Genomic DNA, 23376 nt, shown 5'->3' on the forward strand with positions numbered 1-23376 from the left:
AAATTGCTTCTAAAACCTTTAAGTATATCTTTTCAATGAAAGAGTAAGTTACACAGTTACGTGATAGAACATGCTTTATAGTAAACAAATACTCCATTTTGCATCAGTTGAAAATCAAACTATTTTTGGACTTGTCAGAACTATGACATATACTTCCTGACTGCTCCACAAGCCCCTGTTTCAGCACCTGGATATTCTCTCATCAAATGCACAATGTAAGATGTGTTTGGCTAATTTAGGTATCAAAGGAGACAGCACAAATCTCATTAAAATTTCTCATTAGCTACAATTCTGACCCCCTGAACACACAAACCCCAGGGCCAGGAGCTGAGGCATTTTGGCAAAAATAATCCTTCTGGTACAGGCTGTGGAGCTTCAGACAAGCTAAATTGTAGTAAATTACCCACTCTTCTCCCCAGAGCAGCTCAGTAGCTACAGACGCTTCAACAGAAAGACTACTCTACATTAAGGAGAGTAACCAGACTGAACTCACTGTCATAGCAGTATCCGTGAAGGCAAGGGTTAGAACTGCACTCATTGACATTGATCTCACAACGTGGACCTGCAAAGCCCTTCACACACTGGCAGTGGAATCCAAGGGGAAAAACATCCAAATTCAATTCTTCAATGCACATGGCTCCATTCTCACAGGGATTGCTGGCCTCACAAGGCCTAAACTCACAGTTCAAACCTGAAAAGGAAAATGGCAAAGCTGTCAGTGTTTAACTAATTAATATATCCCTGCAGCTGCTGCCTACTATGGGCTGTATTTTCTTTATAACACTGGTTCAAATTGAGTTGGAGAGTCTCAGAGGTACATATATGTACATGAAGAAACATTTATTTGCTTGGTAATGTAATAAAAAAGACAATTTTATCAGTTTCCTGTATATAATGGAAATGCATTTTAAAACCTTAATAGCTATCTCATAGCTACATGGGTATATCTTATGGTTTTTCTGTTTAACTTTCTGCTCTAAAATGGCTCAAAAATGTACTTAAAAATGATTAATTAATTTTGATTTTTGATTTTTTCTTGTTATTTACTCCTGATAGCCTGTTGTCACAACTGCCATATGAACTGTTCATACATTAACCCATAATGCTGAACATGAATTAAATGTATGTAACCTTCTGTAAGTTTTCTTTACAATCTGTGACTGAACAAAAATTATTTCAGTGAAATTATATATTTTTTTAATAATGATTGACTGCCTCCATCATTTATAAAAATTCCACACAACAGAAAATCTCACACAGTCCCATTGTACTCTTTCCTCTCTTGTACTCTCATGTATACCAGATTATATTTGTTTATCTGAGCAATCCAAGGAACTGTGTGATGTTGGATTTTGGTGTGGATGGCGGGGATCTTGGGTCACAGATGCCCTCATCTAAATCTTTAATTTACAATAAATAGCTCAGAAGAGATTAAAAGACCCTATAAAATGAGTCTTAGCTGGTTAGAATATAAACAAGACTTATCCACGTTTTCAAGTAAAGAAAGTGGAAATGAGGAGGGCAGAGACAACAGAAACCAAATGGGTTTGGATTTGTAAGGCTGCTTTCCTTTTCACTCAGTACTGCTGAAGACAAGTCTATTCTTTCAGGCTTCCTTTCAGACAGAGCTCAGCGGCTCTCAGGGCTGCAAAAACCTGTGCACAAGCTCCTCTAGGTCCCTTTGAAGTCCATCTGCCATCCCATGACTGCTGAGGTTGGCTGTCTCCATGCTATGCTTTCTGGTGGAGATTCTCTGTACTTCAAGAGCTCTACACATTTCACCAGTGCCCTCGCTTCAGCTCTGGTTTCCCAGCCACTCGTTTCTGGGGAAGTTTTTCCCTGTCCCAGTAACCTCTCAATTTCTTAGACTGTAACCTTAACCCAGTAATGGACAATGTGACACTGCAACATAAAATACCTGGGTAGTTATGTGGAAAAATAAATCTATAGAGTTACTCTGTGTTGGGTTGATCTTGGCTGGCTGACAGATGCCCATACAGCTGCTCCCTCACTCTGCCTCAACAGGGCAGGTGGAGAAAATAAGATAAAATTAGAGACATCATTTACCAGTTACTGTCATGGACAACATAGACACAAGGGAAACCGACTGAATTCATTACCAACTAAAAGTAGCGTAGGATGGTGAAAAACAAAAAACTAAAACCACTTTCCTCCATCCCTCTCTTCTTGCCAGAGTCAACTCCACTCCTTCACTCCACGCTCCTCTACCTGCTCCACACCCCTTAAAAGCACAGGTGGATGGGCAATGGGTGTTGCAGTCAGTCCATCATAGTTCCCATATGACTACTCTTCCTCCACACACTTTTGCCCTTCGGTGCAGACCCCGCCCCAGGCATCCTGAGGAATCTACTTTATAATAATGAAATAAACCCTGTTGAAGATGTCAGCAAGATCTTAGGTGACCTTACTGTAAGACAGAATCATCCAAGGGCTGAATTCTTAAGGCCTTTAATGAGAAGAACAATAAGTAGAAACAAAATTGAGATAAAAAATAAAAATCCAACAACCCTTTGACCCCAGTAATGATGCTGATAAAAGAAGGAAAAAATGACACAAGTTGTTCCCTGTCTTTATGCACCAGTGTTCTCTCTGATGCAGGATTCTCCTGCCAAAGATAGGCAACACTCTCAGATCTCAGGCAACACTCTTTGCTATTCATGAAATTTCATAGCAAAGAGCCATATGGCACATTGAGATTTTGCCCTGAAGTTTTCATATTTATATCACAACAGCTTGGCATGAGTGAAAACCCTGTTGATTCCTAAAGTGGAGTTCACACACACACACAAGCTTAACACATGGCTCACAATCCTGAACAGAACAGTCAGATGATCCAGTATCTCGGTACTTGATTTTCTGTCCCTGGTGATGTTGCTTTACCGTTGCATCTACCTTCTGTGCACTTCCTCTTCTCTTTACATTTAGTCAGGAGTGACCCATTTATCTCTTTTTCTGCCACATCTGCTTGAGTTCCTGCACATTGGAAAGAACTGTGCTTTGAGGAAAATTTCCTTCTATATATATATCAGTGGGCCCAAGATAAATCTGCTTTCCCTTCAGTGTAATCTCTAATGAGAGCTTGCCAAACAGATCTCTGAGTGAATGAAAACCAATTAACTGAAGTCTAGAATAATTTTGCTACTTGATTTTCTCATTTCTCTTAAGACTATGAATTCTGTGATCTCACTGCCATTATTGACAAAGCTGTTTTTCACCTTTATATGCCAAAGCTCCTCTTGTTTATTCATGAGCATAGAATACAGATAAATATGTCCCCTAGCCGTCTCACCCCACGATTGCTTCAAAACAATTGGCAACATGGTCAAAAATTCTCCTCAATTATTTGTGTCTTTCCATGTTGTCTTTCCAGCAAAAGTCAGCATGGTCATGTCCCACTGAGAATCAGGACCTGTGTTCCTAAGTATCTTTCCAGTTTCCTAAAGATGACTTCATAAATTTTTCTGCATCAAGCTGTCTGTAGCAGACACCCACCATGGTGGGAAATGATTCCCCTTCTATTCTGCCTGATCAGCTTGAGCAGTGAATCGATGAAGTCTTGGCTGTAACACTAATCAAGTATTAACCACAGGTATTAACCACTTAGCAATATTGGGGAAAACTCTGCCTGGGCCCCCACAGCCTTTGCCCCTGCTGCCAGGGTCTACTAGTCATTTTTGATGCACTCTGGGTCTCTGTTGGCAGTGTCATTGTTGCCTTCATGGAAAAGGAGCAAAAGGCGGTAATCTGGACATCAGCCAGGCCCTGGCAATCTCTTTCCCAGATCCTGAATCCAGATCTCTGACATGCAAATAAACCTCCTCAGAGATCAGGTCTGGTCAACAGGTGGTCTCCCTCACAGAATGAGTCTTTGTCAACCATTGCTTTATTTAAGTGGCACTGATGAGGCTGTGTGCATCAGACTCAAACAGCTTATATGCCCTTCCAGATAAAATGGACTCTTCCACACCTGTTGTCACAGCCCAAGACTTACTCCATAAGAGAAACTCTCATCCAAGTACTCAGAAGGAATCATTTTCCAGCCTTCCCCATGCCTGAGAGTATCCTCTACCTAGCCTGACCGACTACTCTGATATTTCTTCGGTGGGTATCAGACTTTTCTCCTTTCAGGATCTTTAAGAAAAATGTCTTCATCTTCCATTTCGTCATCACTGATGCTGTGTAGTCTGTCTGTACTCGCCATGTCCTTCCTTGCAGCATGACAACTAAACATGGATGCATGTCTGATTGGCAAGGAGCTTTCATCCATTCTGTTCTGGAAGCCAGAACATGATTTCTGCTCAAGGCAGCTCCCCAGAAATGTATGAATTACAGTGAAGTTTGTATTGATTTGAAATTACACCAAAATTGTTTCCTGACAAAAAAATAGCTTTTCACCTTTTTTTAAGGAATTAGGGAAAACAAATTACTCATTTCATTCAAACAGTAATAAACTGAAACAACACCAGGAAAACAAACCAAATCAAACCAAACAACCCCCCCACACACTGAAATTTACATTATCCTGACATTTATAAAGAACAGTAGACTAAAATACAGCCATAAAGTTGATGACCTGAGTTAACAATTCTGTTTACCAAATGATGATAAAACATGTGGTATAATGCTAATTGCTAATAATATAACACTTATCTCAGTGCCCTCTTTCAAATAGTATTTACCACTCTTTAATTAGACATTCAACATCTTTTTCTTCCCACCCAGCTTTCATGCATATCATTGCATGAAAAATCATTTTTCTGCTACAGGCAGAAATGGCAAAGGTTTCAGTCTTATTCTAACTGGACGACTGGTAAAACAAAAGATAATAAAATAATAAGACTGTCTCCATCCCACTCAGTTCCTTTCCCTGAATCAATTAATATTAAACTGTTGGTGTTGAGAATTAATAATTTAAAAGACCAATCCCTCATTTAGAGAACCACAACTATTTATATTAATACATTTCTGAAAATCATTCACTATTAAGTAATTGATTATTAATGTCAATCAATACAAGGAGCCAGAAAACAAGGAAAGAAAATTGGATAATTTTAATTAGGGGAGTTTTGTTGTTTTTTGGTTTGCTTTTTTAAAAAAAATTCATTTCCACACAAAGATTAAGATTGGATAGTAGTAGGGAGTGGTGGTTACACATTGGCAAAAAGAGTGCCCTTGCTGCTGTTGCTCTCGTATCGGCATTTTTTTACAAAGCTGTAAATATATGATTGAAGCTATTTGGATAAATCAAGCAGTGTACAGGCTATATGTTGAAAATTCCTTTATAAAAGGAACTTAATCAGAAAACAAAATTCATGTCTTCTGCATTTTCACTCTCTTCTAAGTACTTGTTAGACAATTTCAGTAAAAATATTTTTGTACAGATGTTTTACTCTAGCTGATCTCACTTGATCTGGTAAGCTTCTGAAATAAAAAAGCCTGTGATTCTTGACAGAAAGGAAGTCTGTGCCAGGAAAACAGGTCATAAACTGTCTTCCCTCATGACACAGAAATTTTAGATTTGCCATCACAGAGTAAAAAAATAATGTCCACCAAATGTAGTTAACTGACAAAAAAGAGAGAGTATGCCCAACAGATCAAATGTGAAAGAATCAAGCACACAAATTAATTAATGAATTACTAAGTTCAGCACATCTTTCCAATGGTGCTTATTTCCATTAGATAGATTTAACATTTTTGCTTGTTTAATTCTTGGCTCTATTTCATTGACTACAATAAGAGATTGTTTTATTAGACAGTTAAAGGCCCCTCTATCAGAATAAACCTGAACAAACCCCAAAAGTATATGGACAAATGAATAAATTAAACAGTCAGTTGAAGGGCAATTTCCTTTTCAGTTGCACAATATATTGAAGTATTATACTTCTTTCTCTCTGTACAAGCATATACTCATAGCATGCAGTCATAGCATATAGTATGCTTCTGTATTAGCATACTATACATCAAATAATGAATAATTTATTTGGAAGATCCCTTTTTTTGTTTAAGAATGAGAAGTATATTACATATTCAGAAATTATATTCTGTTGTTCTTGATGAGTTCTCTTTTCTACAGTGTTTGCTTATAAATACTTCTAGAGTAGAATCTCTAAATATCATAAATTAACACCAAAAATAGATTTTATTTTGCTGAAAAAGACTCTACCGTTAAGGCTATTACTAAAAGTCAAGAGCCTAGTTTATAAAAATGACATAGAAAATAAATTGCCTGAGATAAATTTTCATTGCTTTATGTGAAACTATTGACATTTGTTTGTTTTATTCGCTCAGCATAAATATGTACATGAAATATTTTGATGTGCAGTACTGAATTCTTCTATAATCAGAAGTGGTATCTCTTCAATGTTGTTATTCTTTAGGAAAATAATCCAATAAATAAAACACTTTCTGCTAACATTTGAAGGAATTAGTTCTGACAACAGTTTTCAAATTCAGTATTTTGCTGTATAAGTATGGACTGCATCAATGATAAAGTATATCTCTTCGCAAACTGCTTGCAATATAGTGAAAATAAAATATCTGTGGCTAGTACCAGAATGAGTCTGTCATTTGGATGGCAATATAAATTACAAGTAGGCTGCTAATGGTGTTAAATATGCACTCGTGAGGACAAAAAGCTCTCAGGGCAGAACAAGTGTCCTTATTGTCAATTGGTTCACAGGACCTGCTTGGACAAGAGAGGAAGGACTAAGCAGGTAGCAGCACCAACACTTCTGCCACAGCCTGGGGCCAAAGGAAGTAGCTGTGAGGTTATGGAGTGTCACAGTCCCAGTTCTACTGTCTGCTCTGAGAGAAACTGCGACTCATCTGATCTTTGTATCTGAACTTTAGACCCTAGCTAAGAGCTGTATTATTTATTTTATTTTATATTACTGGGATACAGCTCCAGAAACTTTATGACACTGGTGTCATTGAATTTCAGTAGCCTTGCTAGTCTATTTACCATTGTTATGAAACAGTGTCTATTATATGAGTGAAGCTAATAGCATTTTCTTCAATAAAATGAGAAAATTATAACAGGAAGGAAAGAACAGGGAGAAAATCTACAACAGGCTCATTTTATATGGCTTGCATGAATACAAAAAAATTTTCAAAAGTTCATGTTTACTCAGATCTTTTTAATTTAAGCTTTCATTGTTTAGCTTATATACTCAGGCTCAGAACACAGAGTTTTCAAAATGACACAAAAATAATTCCATATATGAATTAAAAGCCAATTACTGAGGTGAATCTTTCACAGTAAGTATATTTTCTTAGATGTCTTCTATGTTTTATTTCTTTCCATAATCAAACCCTAGAATTAGCTCAGTTGGTTAGAGCATGATGCTAGTAATGCCAGTGATGCAGGTCTGATCCCTGAATGGGCTGTTCACTTAAGAGTTGTACTCAGTGATCCTTGTGGTCCCCTTCTAACTCAGAATATTCTGTGATTCTGTGATCTTACTATCACTGCAAAGCATTGTTGCAGTCTTTTTTAACTTACTTTTTAACAGAGCTAAAAAGCACTTCTAACATCAAAATGAATCACCACTGTTTTCCAAGATAAATTCAGTAAACTAAATACCGTACAATAAAAATAAAAATGTGTTTAGTTATTGGAGATAATCCAGTGTACGGAGGCACTATAAGAATACATAATGACACTCCTACCCACCGCACCCCCAAAAAATCCCTGCCCTCAATCTATATGCAACTTACTGGTTTTCCCAAGATTCTTCTTCTGAAACTAGTAGATATGACAATTTAAATTAAAAAAATCATTTGATCACTTCAGAGAAATACATGTTTTTGTTTTCATTAACTTTATACAGTTCAGTAGCTCTTGCTCCTTTTCACTAAGGCTTTCACAGACTTACCATAAAATCACAGGAACACTAATGAGCAAGGCATTAGATACATAAAGTCTGAGTTCACTGCAGCTGTAAATATTAGAAGTCTTAATGCTAAATATAAATTATCTCAATTAAGAGCTGAAAACTTTGAAAAGTTTAGATGTACCTCTAATCTTGTCATTACTTTATAAACTAGCTGCTTATTTGATCTGCTCTGTGGCATAGGAAAATAAAATACCTCTACGACTGAGAGCATTAAATGTTAGTAAATGTAAATTAAAAAAAAACAACAAAAGAAACAAACAGAAGTATCCTGGAAGTGGATAGGAAGACAAAGAAAGCATGTATATATTGATATTACTTGAAATTAAGCTGAGTATTATCAGAACCATTTAAAAACATAGCTAGTGTTTTTCTAGACTTCAAATTTATAGCAAAACCATAATTTTTCTTGAAATGCAAATTCTACTTTCCATAAAAGGAATTGCTTTGGGATTCTGTATATAATCAGTGCAAAGGCATTTTTCTGTGAAATCCATACTAATTGAAAATCATGTTTCTTTTGTTTTTTTAAAGAAGGATATTTGAAAAGCAATACTTAGCACTTTCCAAGTAAAAGCCATTTTGTTAATTGTATATGGTAATGCAGAGCATGCAACAGTGGTGAAACGGAGTATAAGAAAGACCCACATCACAAGGGTTAAAATGAAAATCACACAGAGATGCACATATTATTGCTCCATACCTGTATAAATTTCTGTAAAAACAGAGAAAATAATAAGTTTAATATATTATTTAGGCACATTTTTTCCTCAAAATATACAAGTTTATAATGACAAAATTAAGGTCTGTCTGTATCCACATATGTGAATTTGACATTTCAACATAAAAACATGCCTCATTCTTTCTCAGAAAACAAAAGAGGAATTTTATTAAGGAAAAAAAATCAACACAAATATATTTCCTACTGAAATACACAGGAATGGTTTTCTTTTCATTCTTAGTTTCATCTATATCAGCATTCAACTGAAATTAATATTATGTGTGGAAAATTTACAGAAAACATGTTTCAAATTCAGGGTTCCTTTTGGCCTAAGACCTTTGTGTCATTTTGAGATACAGTAATGGCTCCCTTTAGTTCAAGTGGCCACCCTTTTCTGTGTTTTCATTTTCTTAAATTTGAGCAATTGGATAGATATTGTTTATAGAAGCTGATACCAAAGTTATAATTGATTAGTTTTATTTCTAACTCTATACCATAAATAGGTATAAAACTCTGTAGAAAAACAAAGCTACAAAAATTTGCTTCTGTAGCCAAACAAACCCCTTTGAAATTTCAAAAACTTTTCTTTGAGTAACAGCAGTGCCCTCATAATATGTAAAACAACCAGGAAAAGGTAATCATGTTTTAAGTGTTTGAAAAATTATGGTTTGCACATACTTTTTGCAAAGCTAAGGGCTAGATTTTAATTTTCAATGAATATAACTTGTGTCATACACATAATTTAAATATGCATTCTGTAACAGAGGATCTTGTGCACTATTCTCACAGAATGAGGGATTAAATTCAAACCCCTTATCAACTGTAGATGACTGGATTTAAGCATTCAGTATTCCCAGAGTAAACATAGCTGTAAAGGCTACAAAATTTTTTCTTGGATCAAGGTGTGTCCCAAGGTGCAAACTGAAAGCAAAGCTGAAACTACAGCATATACCTCATTGAATTTGTGTGGACAGAGTTAAGCCAACAGGGCTTTTAGAGATGTCTTTGTGTTCTCAGTGCTGTTCTGGAAGGCCATAGGTCTCCTGCAGATCTTTTCATATCTGCCAGACCCTTGTGGTTATCTAACACAACCAAGAGTGTCTAAATCGACATTAGAAACGGCCAGGAAAAATGCTTGTCCTCTGAATTGTTTCATTTTGGAGACAGAAACAGCTGAGTGCATCCAACTAGATGGCAATTTTTAGAAATAATACAAAACCCAACAAAGTATCAGGGAAAATTTCCAAGTCCTGCAGTGACTTCTTATATGAGCCAACAGCAAGTACAATCTCATACTGATTTGCATTTAGGCATTGCATGTAATTCTTTATTGCTCCAAGGAAATGCATGTTTCTAGGTAATATACCACAAATGTGGCCACTTTGCTTCTCTTTCCTCAAAAAGCTCCTATGTGATGCAGAGTGCCCTTCAGATACCATTTCACTGGTTTCATTTTGCCCCTAAATAAAATTTTATTTTAGAAAAAAACAGATAAAACCTGATGGCGAACAGGATATAGCGTTTCATGGTCTAACAGAGATATGCTTGAAAGAGCCACAGGTCTTCCAAGCCTGTCTTTTCGCATGGGTCTTGGCATAGGAAAGTCTGAGGTTTGGACTATAAAGCACTGGAAAAGTAATGGCTGTATTATCTCTGCTCTATTTTTTTTTTCTTTCATGAGCACTTACGTTTCTTACTTATTATGTTTTGTAATTAGCTGTTCCTATAATAAAGTGTCCTGTGCTGAAAACTCCATTATCACTCTTGTTTTTCAACAGACTTAAGCATTTTTCTTCCTGCTGAGTTGCCTTTCTTACTAGTTTACTTTCTTTTGCAACATGTTTAATGGTCAATTACCATTTTTGCTGTAATCTTAATTGGAACACATTTGGAGACGTGTCATTAAGGCTGCCACAAATAAGTAAATTTCCTCAGAACTGAATTTCAATTTTCCTCTCCAATTGCATGTATTAGATTAACAAGGTCATACCTATTAGCAACATCCAGACCAAATACATACAGTACATTTTTTTAAATGAGTCACGTAATAATTTGGATCAAAGGATAAAGTATTTCCTCCAGTTACTAAAAACAAGTTACTAAACAGGTTGGATTTTTTTCCTTTTTTTTTTTTTTTAAGATAAAACCTCATGTCAACTTTACAGGACTAATATATATCAAATATATTGCCTCTAATCGAAATGGGCATTTCAATGCTTTCTTCCTTCCTGAGATTTCTTTGGGAATAGCAGAACATTGTCTCAGTCCATAGGTCATAGAAATTTTGTTAGTTTCATCTTTGCCTGAAATACCACTGTAGAAAATGGGGAAAATGTGGAGTTCTGGTGTGAGAGTGCAAGATCTATTGTTAGCTAACAATAATAACAAAGAAAAATAAAGCAGCCTTATACATCCTACTTTATCTTCTGTAGAAATGAGCTGGTCTAGGAATTGTAGTGGGATTACTCACTTTTTGCATGCTAAGAATGCTGAAAAGCAATGTGTTTGACACAGGGACAAACTCGCCCTGCTACACTCTCAGCAAGGGCTGATGTCTAATAGTTGTGACTAACTTCACTGATGTGGCTGTGTGATACATAAAAATGTTGGCACTTCAAAGCTGTGAACAGTAAGGTTGCATTTATTACTATGAAACTGCCTGTTAGAAAAGTATTTGACAATGCCTCATTCTTACAAAACAACAAAACCACCAATAGAAACAGCATGGATATAAATATAGATAAAACTATAACATTTACTAATTGCAGTGCTCTTGGATATTTTTAATAATTTTTAATGGAATAAGACAGTGTTTCCTGATACAGCCATGGGAGCTTTCATTCAATCTTCCACAAAACTGTTAGGACCTCTAAATGAGATGCAGCCTCACCATATGTTTCTCACACATTCTGCTCTCTGCTGAAGCACTTAGTATCAATTCTGTAATAACTGTGATTCCATTGTAGAAAGGCTAAAATTTTAGAACGAATATAATAATAGAAAAATTATTATAGTAACTCCCCATCTAAGATACTGCAATGAAATGAAGCTCCATAATATTAATAATATAAAATCCTGATTTGTCCTGCACCCAAATCAAGTTTATCTTCCTTCTTTCTCCCAGTTCCAACAGTTACTTTGTCAGTAGGAAATGCAACAGTGGGTTCTTCTCTGTTTCTGAACAACTTACCTTTAGAATGTCTACTGATAAAAAATAAAAATGTCTGATATACATCACTACCACTGCTGTACCTCAGTTACAACAGCAAAAGGTGGAGGAGGAAGAAATTTTAAAAGAATAACATCTTTGCAAGTATCAGTATATTACAACCAAGCTAAAGCAACTATACCAAAAATATACTGAGGTTAAATCCTGTATGTAAAGAACATTACACTGCAGTAAATGTAAGTGGCAACATGGCAAATAGCACTTCAACTTTGAAGTCTAAGCTCTAATGATGACTTGTACTATGTAAGTTACCGGCAGAACACTAGTGAAAGCAGACAGAAGCAGAACTGGACTTTTATAAGTGGATTGCCATGTGTGATTAATTAGAACATGTTCACGAACACACACAGTCCTTCCAGCATAGATAATTATTATAAATGGCAAAAGCATATTATACAAATCTGGATGCTATTTTTTTTTCCATTTAACCTTAGTCACAGCACAGACTCAGTGAGATTCACTAAGTTTTAGGATTTCTGTGTGGGTTTACACAGGAATCTCATCTTTTAACCAGATTAATAATATAATCGTGTATAGATTTTCTTTCATTAATCAAATCATGAGCTTCTCCAAAACAAGGGGAAAAGAGTTATGAAGTAAAAGTTTGTGGACTTTGAAGTTCAATTTCAGTATCTTATTGGGACTACAGGTAAAACTGAATGATTTTGGAAAACAAAAAATTTTCGCCTCCACAAGACAAGGACCTTGGCAGAAACAGGATAACAATTTTTCAGTTATCATACTTAGAATTAGAACATTATTAGAAGTTGACAAGGATGTTATTTCATATCTGAATTATGCATAGATGGACTGCTAGTACACTTAAGCTGTTCCTTTGAACATTTGGGAAAAGTCAAAGTCAATTTCAGTGGCAAAAATTCTAATGAAATACTAGAATATATAGAAAGACCAGTGATCTACACTAGCTGTGGGGAAATCTCCTAAGGGAACACTGATGGAGAGGAATGCAGTAATTTTGTCACTGTTAGGGTTACACCAGCAGCATAAGAAGATATACTTCTCCTTTGCTCTCCATGCATTAATGGAAATTGGATTTTCTAAAAAAAGTTTTGTGCTCATAAGAAAAGTAAATCTTCAATCACATATCAGGCTTGTAGAGTATGCCTGGACTGTGGACATTTGAAAAGAAATATATATCAAGCATCTTTTTTTCTTAAAAGCCTTGGATGTCTTCCAGTATGCTGTGGAAGTGAATGGAATTATTTAAAACATTTTTTCAAACTAAACAAATGAATGCTTTAAAAAATCCAACAAAACAAACCCATCACACCTCCCAAGAAAAATTAAAGAAACTATTAGTTCACAGTAATATTTTACTTAAATTTCTGGTGATTTATTGGATTAACACAAAATGTCATTAAAATGCAAAAGTACACATTCAGGATATCAAAAATTTTGCAGCATTCAAAAATGAGTGGCAACTATACTTGCTCTCAGTAGACTTGAAATGTGAAGGAAGTGAAAATTTTCTTTTTCCTCTTATAAACAAGAGGAAATCGAGAGGAAAAAAAAGGACAAGAGAAAAATCAAAACTTTCTGGTTACAATCATCCATAGTCTTATTGTCAAAATAACCAAATCAGAATAGACAAGAAAATAAAGATGAAAGCAAGATAAATGTATGCAAACAGTTTCTATATATAGAATCAATTTCTACCTTAATCTGACAGGCTACCTTGTGTATGAATGCACCTGAATGTCCAAATCATGCTCTGAATTCCTTATTTTTACATTCTTTATAACAGAGGTCTGCTCTACACTTCCTGATCCAGTGGTAAATGTTCTCAATATATGTTCATAATAGTAAAGCATGCCCCTCAAGTTAGATTTTGTGATGGGAGAATCAAATCATTGCAATGCAATTTGGAAATGGAAATTCCAATGTAAATTACAGCAATTCATAATATGGCATTTATGGTTTTTCACTAGGGATACCACAAGCAAGAAAATTTCTGAAAATACTGAAAAATAAAGCAGGTGATCCTACATAACTTCTACCATTAACATCATGTATGTACTTTTTTAACAAAGTAATTCTGTAATCTGTAATTAGTGCACACAAATCTATTTATTACAGTAACCTGAATATATCCACACAACTAGAAAACACAGCTTATTTAACCATTATGTTGGCTTACTGTGAATCTGTTAAAGACTACATTTACATCAGTTTAATTCTAAATAAACAGATGGTGTTAGACTGAGGTAGTGTTTTCATATGACACAAAATCTGCTTTTATTTATACCAACATAAATCTAGGTAACATCAGTGTAAGAATTTGATCTTTGAAGGTGTTGAGCAGAGCTATAAAGAAGTAAACAGCCTCAGAAATCGACTATCAAGAATATCATTATAGAATATGAATATAAGCACAGAATCATTCAGGTTGGAGAATGTCTCCATGACCATTGAGTCCAACCTTTGAACAATTGCCACCTTATCAACTAAACCATAGCACTAAGCGCCAAGTCCAGTCATTTCTTGAACACCTTCAGGGACAGTGACTCCACTACTTCCCTGAACAGCCTATTCCAATTCTTAACCACTCTTTCAGTGAATAAATTCTTCCTGATGTGCAACCTGAACTACTCCTGGTGCAGCCCGAGTCCATTTCCTCTTGTCCTGCCACTAGTTGCCTGTGAGAAGAGGCCGACCCCTACCTGGCTACAACCTCCTTTCAAGTAGTTGTAGAGAGGGCTAAGGTCTCACTCCTGAGCCCCTTTTCTTCCAGGCTAAATAGCCCCAGCTCCTTCAGCTGCTCCTCATATGACTTATTCCTGGGACATTTCACCAGCTCTGTTGCCTTTCTCTGGATATGCTCCAGCACCAAAGAAGTCTTTCTTGAACTGTGGGGCCCAGAACTGGGCACTGGACTCGAGGTGGTACTTCACCAGTGCCAAGTACAGGGGAACAATCTCTTCTCTGGCCCTGCTGACTACACTATTTCATGCAGGCCAGGATGCCACTGGCCTTCTCAGCCAGCTGACAATGCTGCTGCCTCATGTTCAGCTGCTGTCATAGAGCAGCCCCAGGTCCGTGTCTGCCACGCAGCTTTACAGCCACTCCTCCCCCAGCCTTTAGTGCTGCATGGGGTGTTGTGACCAAAGTGGAGGACCCCGTGCTTTGCCTGATTGAACCTCATTCCATTGACCTTGGCCCATCAGTCCAGTCTGTCCAGATCCTTCTGCAGAGCCTTCCTACCATCTAGCAGATCAACATTTCCACCCAACCTGGTGTCATCTGCAAACTGACTGAGGACGCATTTAATCCCCTCATCCAAATAAAAAAAAAAAAAATCTTAAACAGGACTGACCCCAACACTGAGTCCTGGAGAATCCCCACTAGTGACTGGCCACCAGCTGGATGTGGCTCCATTCACCACCACTCTCTGGGCCCACCCATCGAGCCAGTTTTTAACCCAGCGAAGAGTGCACCTTTCCAAGCCATGGGCTGACAACTTTTACAGAAAACCACAGGAGACAGTATCAAAGGGTTTACTTAAGTCCAGGTAAAACATATCCACAACCTTTCCCTCATCCACTAGGTCATAAAAGGAGATCAGGTTGGTCAAACAGGACTTGCCTTTCCTAAACCTTACTGACTGGGCCTGATCTCTTTGTTGCTCAGTATGTGCCATGGGATGGCACTCAAGATAATCTGTTCCATGACCTTACTAGGCACTGAGGTTAGGTTGACAGGCCTATGGTTCACTGAATCCTCCTCCTGACCCTCCTGTATATGGTCATCACATTGGCAAACCTCCAGCCACCTGTTTATCCCAAACTGATGATAAGTGAAGGCAAGTGGCTTGGTGAGCTCTTCTGCCAGCTTCTCAGTACCCTCAAGTCAATCCCATCAGGCCCCATGGACTTGTGAGTGTCTCGAGGCACAGCAGGTAATTAACTCCTTCCTCTTATTATGTTCTCAGAGGACCTCAGTTACACAATACGAATCTTGCCCGCAGGGCTTAACTTTTCCATTGAGTGTATGAGATGCTACTAGCTTCTCAAAGGATGACTTCAGAAATGTTGGCTTTCTGAAATTTTAGTTACTTACTTAAAAGTCTGAATGAACATCACAGTCTCTGGAACTCAGGCTCCTTTTCTAACAAGTACTTAAAAGACCAGTATTTCTAACCATGTACTAAAAACTATTTCACATCTTCCTGCGCAGAGGCAATTCTGATCCTGCAGTAGTCATTTTCTTGTTATTGTACTAGATTTTATTCAGTAGAATATAAATTAAATGAATAAAAATTGCTAACTAAATTCTGACTATAAATTAAAATAATAAAACCAGACATGAGTATTTGTTCATGTACTCACGAATAATGAATTTTATTCAAGCATCTTCCCTTAAAGGGAAAAGTCCTGCTGTCTCAACATAACAAGAAAATTGTCTTTTAATGATTGTTATGGAATCCTAGGTATGTATCATTATACTGAACCGTTGGAGGAAAAATGTGTTCATATTTAATTTATAAATCAATAGGTGTTTTTCACTGAGATTATATTTGGCACTATATTTGCTCAAGAGCACCACACACTTTGTTATTTTAAATTATTTTAGTACTGCGTGTTTAAAATTTAACCCCAAAATTTCTATGATAAAGGTCACAATAAACCTTGACATTTAAATGTATTTCCTTTAAAAGCATCAAAAGAAATAATCTCATACAGTTTCTGGATTCCAAGAGAGCTATAAATTGTTTTCTAATAATCAAAAAAAATAATTTAGAGAATGCCGTGACCAATAAAATTAGAGAGAAAACCATAGAAAAGAAACCAATCTTTGTGACGGCAGCATAATGGACATGTAGCTCTCATTTTGTAAGCAATCCTATTCTGTTAATAAACATATTCTAAATCATCGATTTTAGTTAATAAATAAACACACCAGTAGATGTCTCTTCACCTTAGTTACAGCCTAAGGCATATTTGGCTGGTCACTTTGAGAAAATGAAGGACTAATAATGCTGTAGGAAGAGTGAAATGAGATCAGATAATTGAAAGAATTGCTTTCTAACATTAATTATGTTTGTCTTCCCCTCTCCCTTGGTGTTCATTACCTTTAAACGGAGCCACACATTGGCAGAAATAATTACCAGGTTGGTCAATGCAGGTGGCTCCATTCTTGCAGGGAAATGAAGCACACTCATCTATATCTGTTTCACATCTTGCACCTTTGAAAAGATGAAAGATTTGAACACTTACTAATACAATCAGGTGCCACTTTCTAATTCACTTGCACCACAGAAATCTCAAGCAACTTGTGAAGAGAAGCTAACATACATCCGCCAGATGAAGAGCCACACTACTAACATCAGCATCCATTTAGCTCTTATTACCACAAATACATAATGACTTATTTTGAGTTGCTAAATGGTTACTAATCTTCCCTGTGTAAGCTTTGAAAGTCTTTTTAAATGTGGACTGATTTATCTTATGCTATGTAGTTTACAGATCCAGTCAGTGTTACAGTTTGTTGGAATGCAAATGAAACATTAGACCAGGGCGGATAAAGAGAAATGAGAATAAAACACAAGCAAATTTGTCTATAATGTCTTAATGGATGCTTTGTAGACTACCTCACTGTGAAAAACAAGGTTTACTATGAAAACAACTCACCAGTAAAACCAGGTAGACAGATGCATTCATAGCCACCAATAAGGTCTGCACATGATGCATTATGAAGACATGGAGAAGAGTGACATTCATTTATATTTGCTTCACAAGTTTTACCTGTAAATACATATTTATTTAAAGGTGAACATTTATTTTAACTGAATATACCTCACATACTGGAATGTATTTGACATATTCAAATATTATATTCAAATTCAGGCATCTATGACAGACCTTTATCTTCTAAATGTTTAAGTTCACTAATTTTTAAAAATATTAAAACTATAGTAATCCAATATATTCCTAAGGCCTAAAGCAGAGAAATTTCCTCTTATATGACTATAGAAGACCAGAAAATAAATGACATTGAATACAATATACTGCACTGCAGTGACGAGAGGAAATATTTATTGTGTTCATAATAAGGCAATAGATGTACTCCCAGAAATCTGAAGAATTCTGATATAGACAAGAAGACAATTTATTCCAATCAAAACTATAGCTAAAAACCCCATATAACTACACATGTAAAAATATTTGATTGCTAATATGTCTTAGCTAATTTAATTTTTTTGACAACAAAATAAAAACATCTGTTGAAAGGTTTGGGAAGTTAAAAGAATTTTAAGAAACAGAAATTCAAGCAATAATTGTTCTGAATATAACAAGCAGTAGAAATGTACTATTTTGCACTGTGACATTTGAATTATGGATTAATTTGTATTTCAATGATGAAATATCCATGATATTTAAAAAAATACACTCTAAAAAGAAAATGAATACACCTTAAATTCCTGATCTGAGCTGAAAGGAAATAATTGCTGCAGATATTAATGCATCCACTTATGAAACTGATTGAATTTTTCACATAAACTGTACAAATATGCAAAGAACAAAACCTCTACCACAAAGTGGGTTTTTTAGCTCAATTCTATTATAACAAAAGCAAAATATTTAAAAAGCTTACAGAAAACAGTATCTCCTATTTGCAAAATTTCACTGAACCCAACAGGCCCATTTTCAACAGCCAAGCCACCAGCCAGTAGAAAATGCCTAGTTCCAGGTTACCATGAAAACAAAAGAGACAATTTAGTCAAAATGCGCTTTCCATAATTGACATGTTTATAAGTTCAGATGGCACCCACATAAGTATACATGTATCTCATCTCATATGTTAAAAAAGAATGGTGTAAAACTCAAAGTAGATTTACAGAGTTATAGTTCTATGGATTTTTTTATACCTTCAAATCCCTCCTGACAGATGCAACTGAAGGCATTCAAATGATCAACACAAGTAGCTCCATTGTGACAAGGGTCACTAAGACACTCATCCACTTCAATCTCGCAGTTATGGCCTGGAAACAAGTGAAGTTTTCATTTCAGTAGGAACACACCAGTGGTCAGCCACCAGTGCAAGCAGCAACAAAAAGAAATAACTGAGGTTAGAGAACTTTTATCAATAAGCCATAAATTGTCGTTGGGGAATTAATTTTTTGGCAATTAAAGGCAAAAGTCAAATGTATATATAGACTATAATGTTCAACAAAGATCGAGTGAGAATTTTATAGATTCCTTTATAAATGTACTCACAAATTTGAATATTTTCATATTTTAAGGGAAATAAGTCTGGAGTTTTCCTAAAACATCACAAAAGTGTAATTATGGGATTTAAGACCAAATATTAAAATATCAGTCTTTTCTATAATATTATTTTAATCAATTTATTAATTTATGGGTTCATTCTGAAGATCTCTATGGGAAATTTTGAAAAGGATTTTAATTATGGACATATTTTCATATTTTTAAATAAATAAATAGAAAGTTAGATATTGATATGCATTTGTAAATATATGAAGGAAAAATATAGATGCTGATTTCTAGTTGTGAATGAGGTATCTAATATTTTTTCTGGTCTTTGAGGTAGAACAAAGCTCAGAAAGTATTTGCATTTTGCATATAAATAGCTGATGATAGCATCAAATTTATTATTATTTATGCCTAAAAGATAGATAGAAACATCCTGACAGCTTCAGAGAGATTTTGAAGGTTTTATTTGGTCACAGAAAAAGTATAAAATAAAAATACAAAACTATTGTTATTTAGATATAAGTTTAAGAATTTAAACAAACACTTCAATAAAAAAAGACCTCACTAAGAATTGTCACAAGTAAAATCGTACAATTTTACTTTATATTTTTATAATAATAAACCTACCACAGAAACAGGCTACAGTTTTTCATTACAATAAAGACACAAATACTATAGCTTTTAAATTTACAGATTATTTCACTTAAATGGATACCTTTTTTAGGATGTAGAGCAACAAGTTAGGAGGTACTGTACCAGAGTACCTAGAGTCTACTCTAGATATGATTTCCTCTGGTTGTCTCTGTCTTCCTTGACTACTGAGAGAGATTTTAGTGTCATCTTACTCCTGTTTTAGGAGCCAAACTCCCTGGAGGTAGACAGGATGGATCTGGGTTGCAGGGCTGATCTGCCTCTCAGGGAATTCCTACTGCACTTGATTATTTCATCATACAGTTGATGAAAAATATGTGTACCTGTATCTGGAAAGATTTCTTTTTTACACTTTAATCTGGAATTACCATGGCAGTATGCTGACATAGCCAAACTAATTTTAATCTAGTCAGACTGATGACAGTGACATGCAGGGTATATTTAAGCTTTAGCAGTTAAACCTGCCCAGGATCTTGGATGTATATTGGCAGTTGAGGGCCTTGTTACTGCAGACTTATTACAGAGAGGACAAAGCAGATAAATTAAGGCCAACTTGCATATGGCTGGGAGTTCAAATCCTATCAGTGTAAGACAGACACCATGTCTAAAATAGTATAAAGAATTATTGGAGTGGAAATAGTCCCTTGTAGACAGTATTTTTTACAGCTGAATACTCTTACACAGCCAAGTACTTTTGTGTGTCAGGAAATAAAAGTTGTTTCTGCCTGAATCAGAGGACCACTGGTAAATTATATCTATTGCTACTTTTCAATAACCTTCTTTTCTCTGATTTAAGACTGACTTAAACATACTAAACAACACCACTTTGAACCCACCTATAAAGCCCGGTGCACAGAAACAAAGATAGCCACCCAATGTGTCTTTACAGATGCTGGAAGCTCCACAAGGCTGTGATAGGCAGGCAGTAACATCTGCTTCACATAAGTGACCAGTAAAACCTAATGAAAAAAAGAATAACAGACAACTTGGAAATTTACTATCACATTTATTTTGGAAAAATGGACAAGTGATAGGCCAATTTACAGCGCACTTTTCTGTGATTATGCTTCAAAATCTTATTTAGTATAGGGGAAAATATCTCCTTCCTTGAAAGTTTCACTTCATATGCAAACCAATTATGAATGGAACAAAGCTGTAATGATAAAGCCAGTGGTAAACCTGTACTTTCAATAACAATAAAAAGTATTCAAGATACAGTAGGTCTTCAAGAGAATTCAATAGAATGTCAAATTCTTCAAGCGATTTTATGCTAAATTCCGTTTTCTATTGATTTATCAATAAACAGACTGTTGATAAAAGTCTTTTCATTTTTAGTATGGTGTTCTTTACCACACTAAGAAAACAATGTTTTGAGACGAATAAAAAAATAAATTATCCCAATACATTCTATTATAAAGCAGGTATTATAAGAACAGGCATGTTTGGCAGCATATTAGTATTGATTTTTTGAACCAGTTAACTTACAGTTCTTAAGGAACCTAGTCTTGTGAAAACTAACCATCTAAGTTTCCTATGGATGGGTACATATGCACAACATTAAAAAAAATAAATTTCAAAGAGAAAACATTAACCTACACTTTACTTTTCAGCTATATTGGCCATGATATATTTTCTGAAGCCATCACCCAGCAAGAAAATAACAGTTTTCTTTGATATAAACACCTTTATTTTTCAACACACACAATAAAAAATTGCAAGTATATATTCTTTGTTTCCCTGAAAAGAAAAAATTCAAACCAGATAAAAATATTTAATTAATTGATATAACACAATAAAAAATCTATTCATGTGTGTGGGGCTAGTATCCAAATACTGAATATAACTGTGAACTTTTGAATTTTATACATTTTTGTTGTAACTTTGGTCATAAAACCTCAGTGAGTTAAAGTATAAGAAGTATAGTTTCTGGTCTCCTGTTAACTAAGAACTTAAAAATTTTCTAACAACAAATATCAAAATAGATTAGGCTAATTTATTACAATTTAAAAACTGCAGCTTGAAAAGCCTCTAAAAGCTTAAACCAGAGATTTGGTTCAGTGAGTTAATTATAGTTAGTTGCAATGTCTTACAAACTTAGATACCAAGTCTGGCTGAAATCTGAAATTCATGTTTAATTTTACGAAATATTTGTAAGGTAATGCCATGCTTCACTAGCATAGATATTGCCAAAACAGGTTCTAGTGTGCCATCAAGTTGTCCCATATCTGACTTCATGTTGATCAATGTTTTGGAGAAAAAGGATTAGTCTTTCATCAAAGATGTTCAAACAAATCTATATTCCTACAGCATATGCGATAGCTTTAAAAATGAAACACAACCTTGTTTTAATAGCATTTATTAAGTGCAGATTCAGAGTAAAAAATTATTATGAAATTTTAAAAGTTCAGTCCTGCCTGGACCTGGTCTTCAAATTAAAAGAAACGTAACCATGTCCTTGGAGCATGACTGAAGAGCTCCTGATCTGGATGATTTTTTAATATTTTAACATCTTGTTACATGAGGTAAGACAGCAACTGCTGACCACCAAAGTAGATTGCTGGAACATGCTGCACTTCAAAAATTCTGGCTTGTAGAACAACCCTTTGAGGCATAAATACAAGACAATGCATAGTAAAACTGCCCTACACATGCAGTCATTTTAGTTTCTAAATCAGAACTTGCAGTAAGGTGTCTCCAAGCTATGTTTCAATTGCATCCCAAACACCAGCTGTGCCACATTCTCACACAGCTGAAGTTTTCCTCCCTGTTGATTGCTATTAAAAATTTAAGTCTCTCTCGTTTTTGCCTTTGCAAATATCTGTTAACATCTGCTTACTGAAGTACTACATAAAACTCATATAAAAATATGATAAAGAAGTAAAATGAAAACATTGATCAGTGATGGTAAGAGCTATACACAGATATACATATGTATGTGGCCATCATCTAAGTAGAGATAATGAATATAGAAAAGTCAACAGGTAGGTTTTTGGGTTTTTTTTACAAAATAAAAATAAATATTCATAATAACTTTACAGAGTTGAAATAAAGATCTTAACCTATGTATGCTTTTATTTCTGCATTTTGAATTAATTATCAAAGTATTGCAGCTTGAAATATATCTAAAGTTGCTATACTAAGTTGAAAAACAGAGTGGTGGGTTCAGAGCTTAATTAATTGGTTTTGAGTAAGCTTACCATCAGAACAAATTCAGCTGCAGAATTTAATAATACACTATTTCCTACAAAAAGAAATGAGCAAGTGTCTATTTTTCTGCTACAGATACCCATTTACTTCATAAATTTAGACAATGGAAATATAGCAACTGAGTAATTTATTTATTTATTTAAGAAATGCTGCATTTCTTGAGACATTTCATTCTGACACAGCTAAATGACTCATGACAAAAGGGGTTTTTACTATTCAGACTGTGACAGAAACTCTCTAGGGAGATCATTGCATTGCGATCCATTCTGACAAAGTCCAGTCACACAGTGATTTATGGCAATTTCACTACATGGTTCCTTATATTCTGGATGGCAGGTACATCTGAAGCTATTAACTGAAACCTCACATTAAGGGTTATTGTCAGAGCCAGCAGGATTTGATGTGCATTCATTCACTCTTATT

At 35.3% G+C, this 23376-nt stretch overlaps 1 protein-coding gene across 1 annotated transcript in view; it reads right to left on the reverse strand.

Moving 5' to 3' along the window:
- EYS (eyes shut homolog) overlaps nucleotides 1-23376 on the reverse strand; it is a 782127-nt gene that overhangs the window by 546567 nt on the left and 212184 nt on the right. The window contains exons 15-19 of the mRNA XM_071548512.1: nucleotides 20583-20705; nucleotides 18750-18863; nucleotides 17512-17625; nucleotides 16953-17066; nucleotides 494-691 (exon numbers count right to left, since the gene is read on the reverse strand). Coding sequence (XP_071404613.1) covers nucleotides 494-691; nucleotides 16953-17066; nucleotides 17512-17625; nucleotides 18750-18863; nucleotides 20583-20705 — 663 coding nt within the window. The remainder of the gene's footprint in view (nucleotides 1-493; nucleotides 692-16952; nucleotides 17067-17511; nucleotides 17626-18749; nucleotides 18864-20582; nucleotides 20706-23376) is intronic.

Source organism: Pithys albifrons, chromosome 2, assembly GCF_047495875.1.
Source record: "Pithys albifrons albifrons isolate INPA30051 chromosome 2, PitAlb_v1, whole genome shotgun sequence".
NCBI lineage: Eukaryota > Metazoa > Chordata > Aves > Passeriformes > Thamnophilidae > Pithys > Pithys albifrons.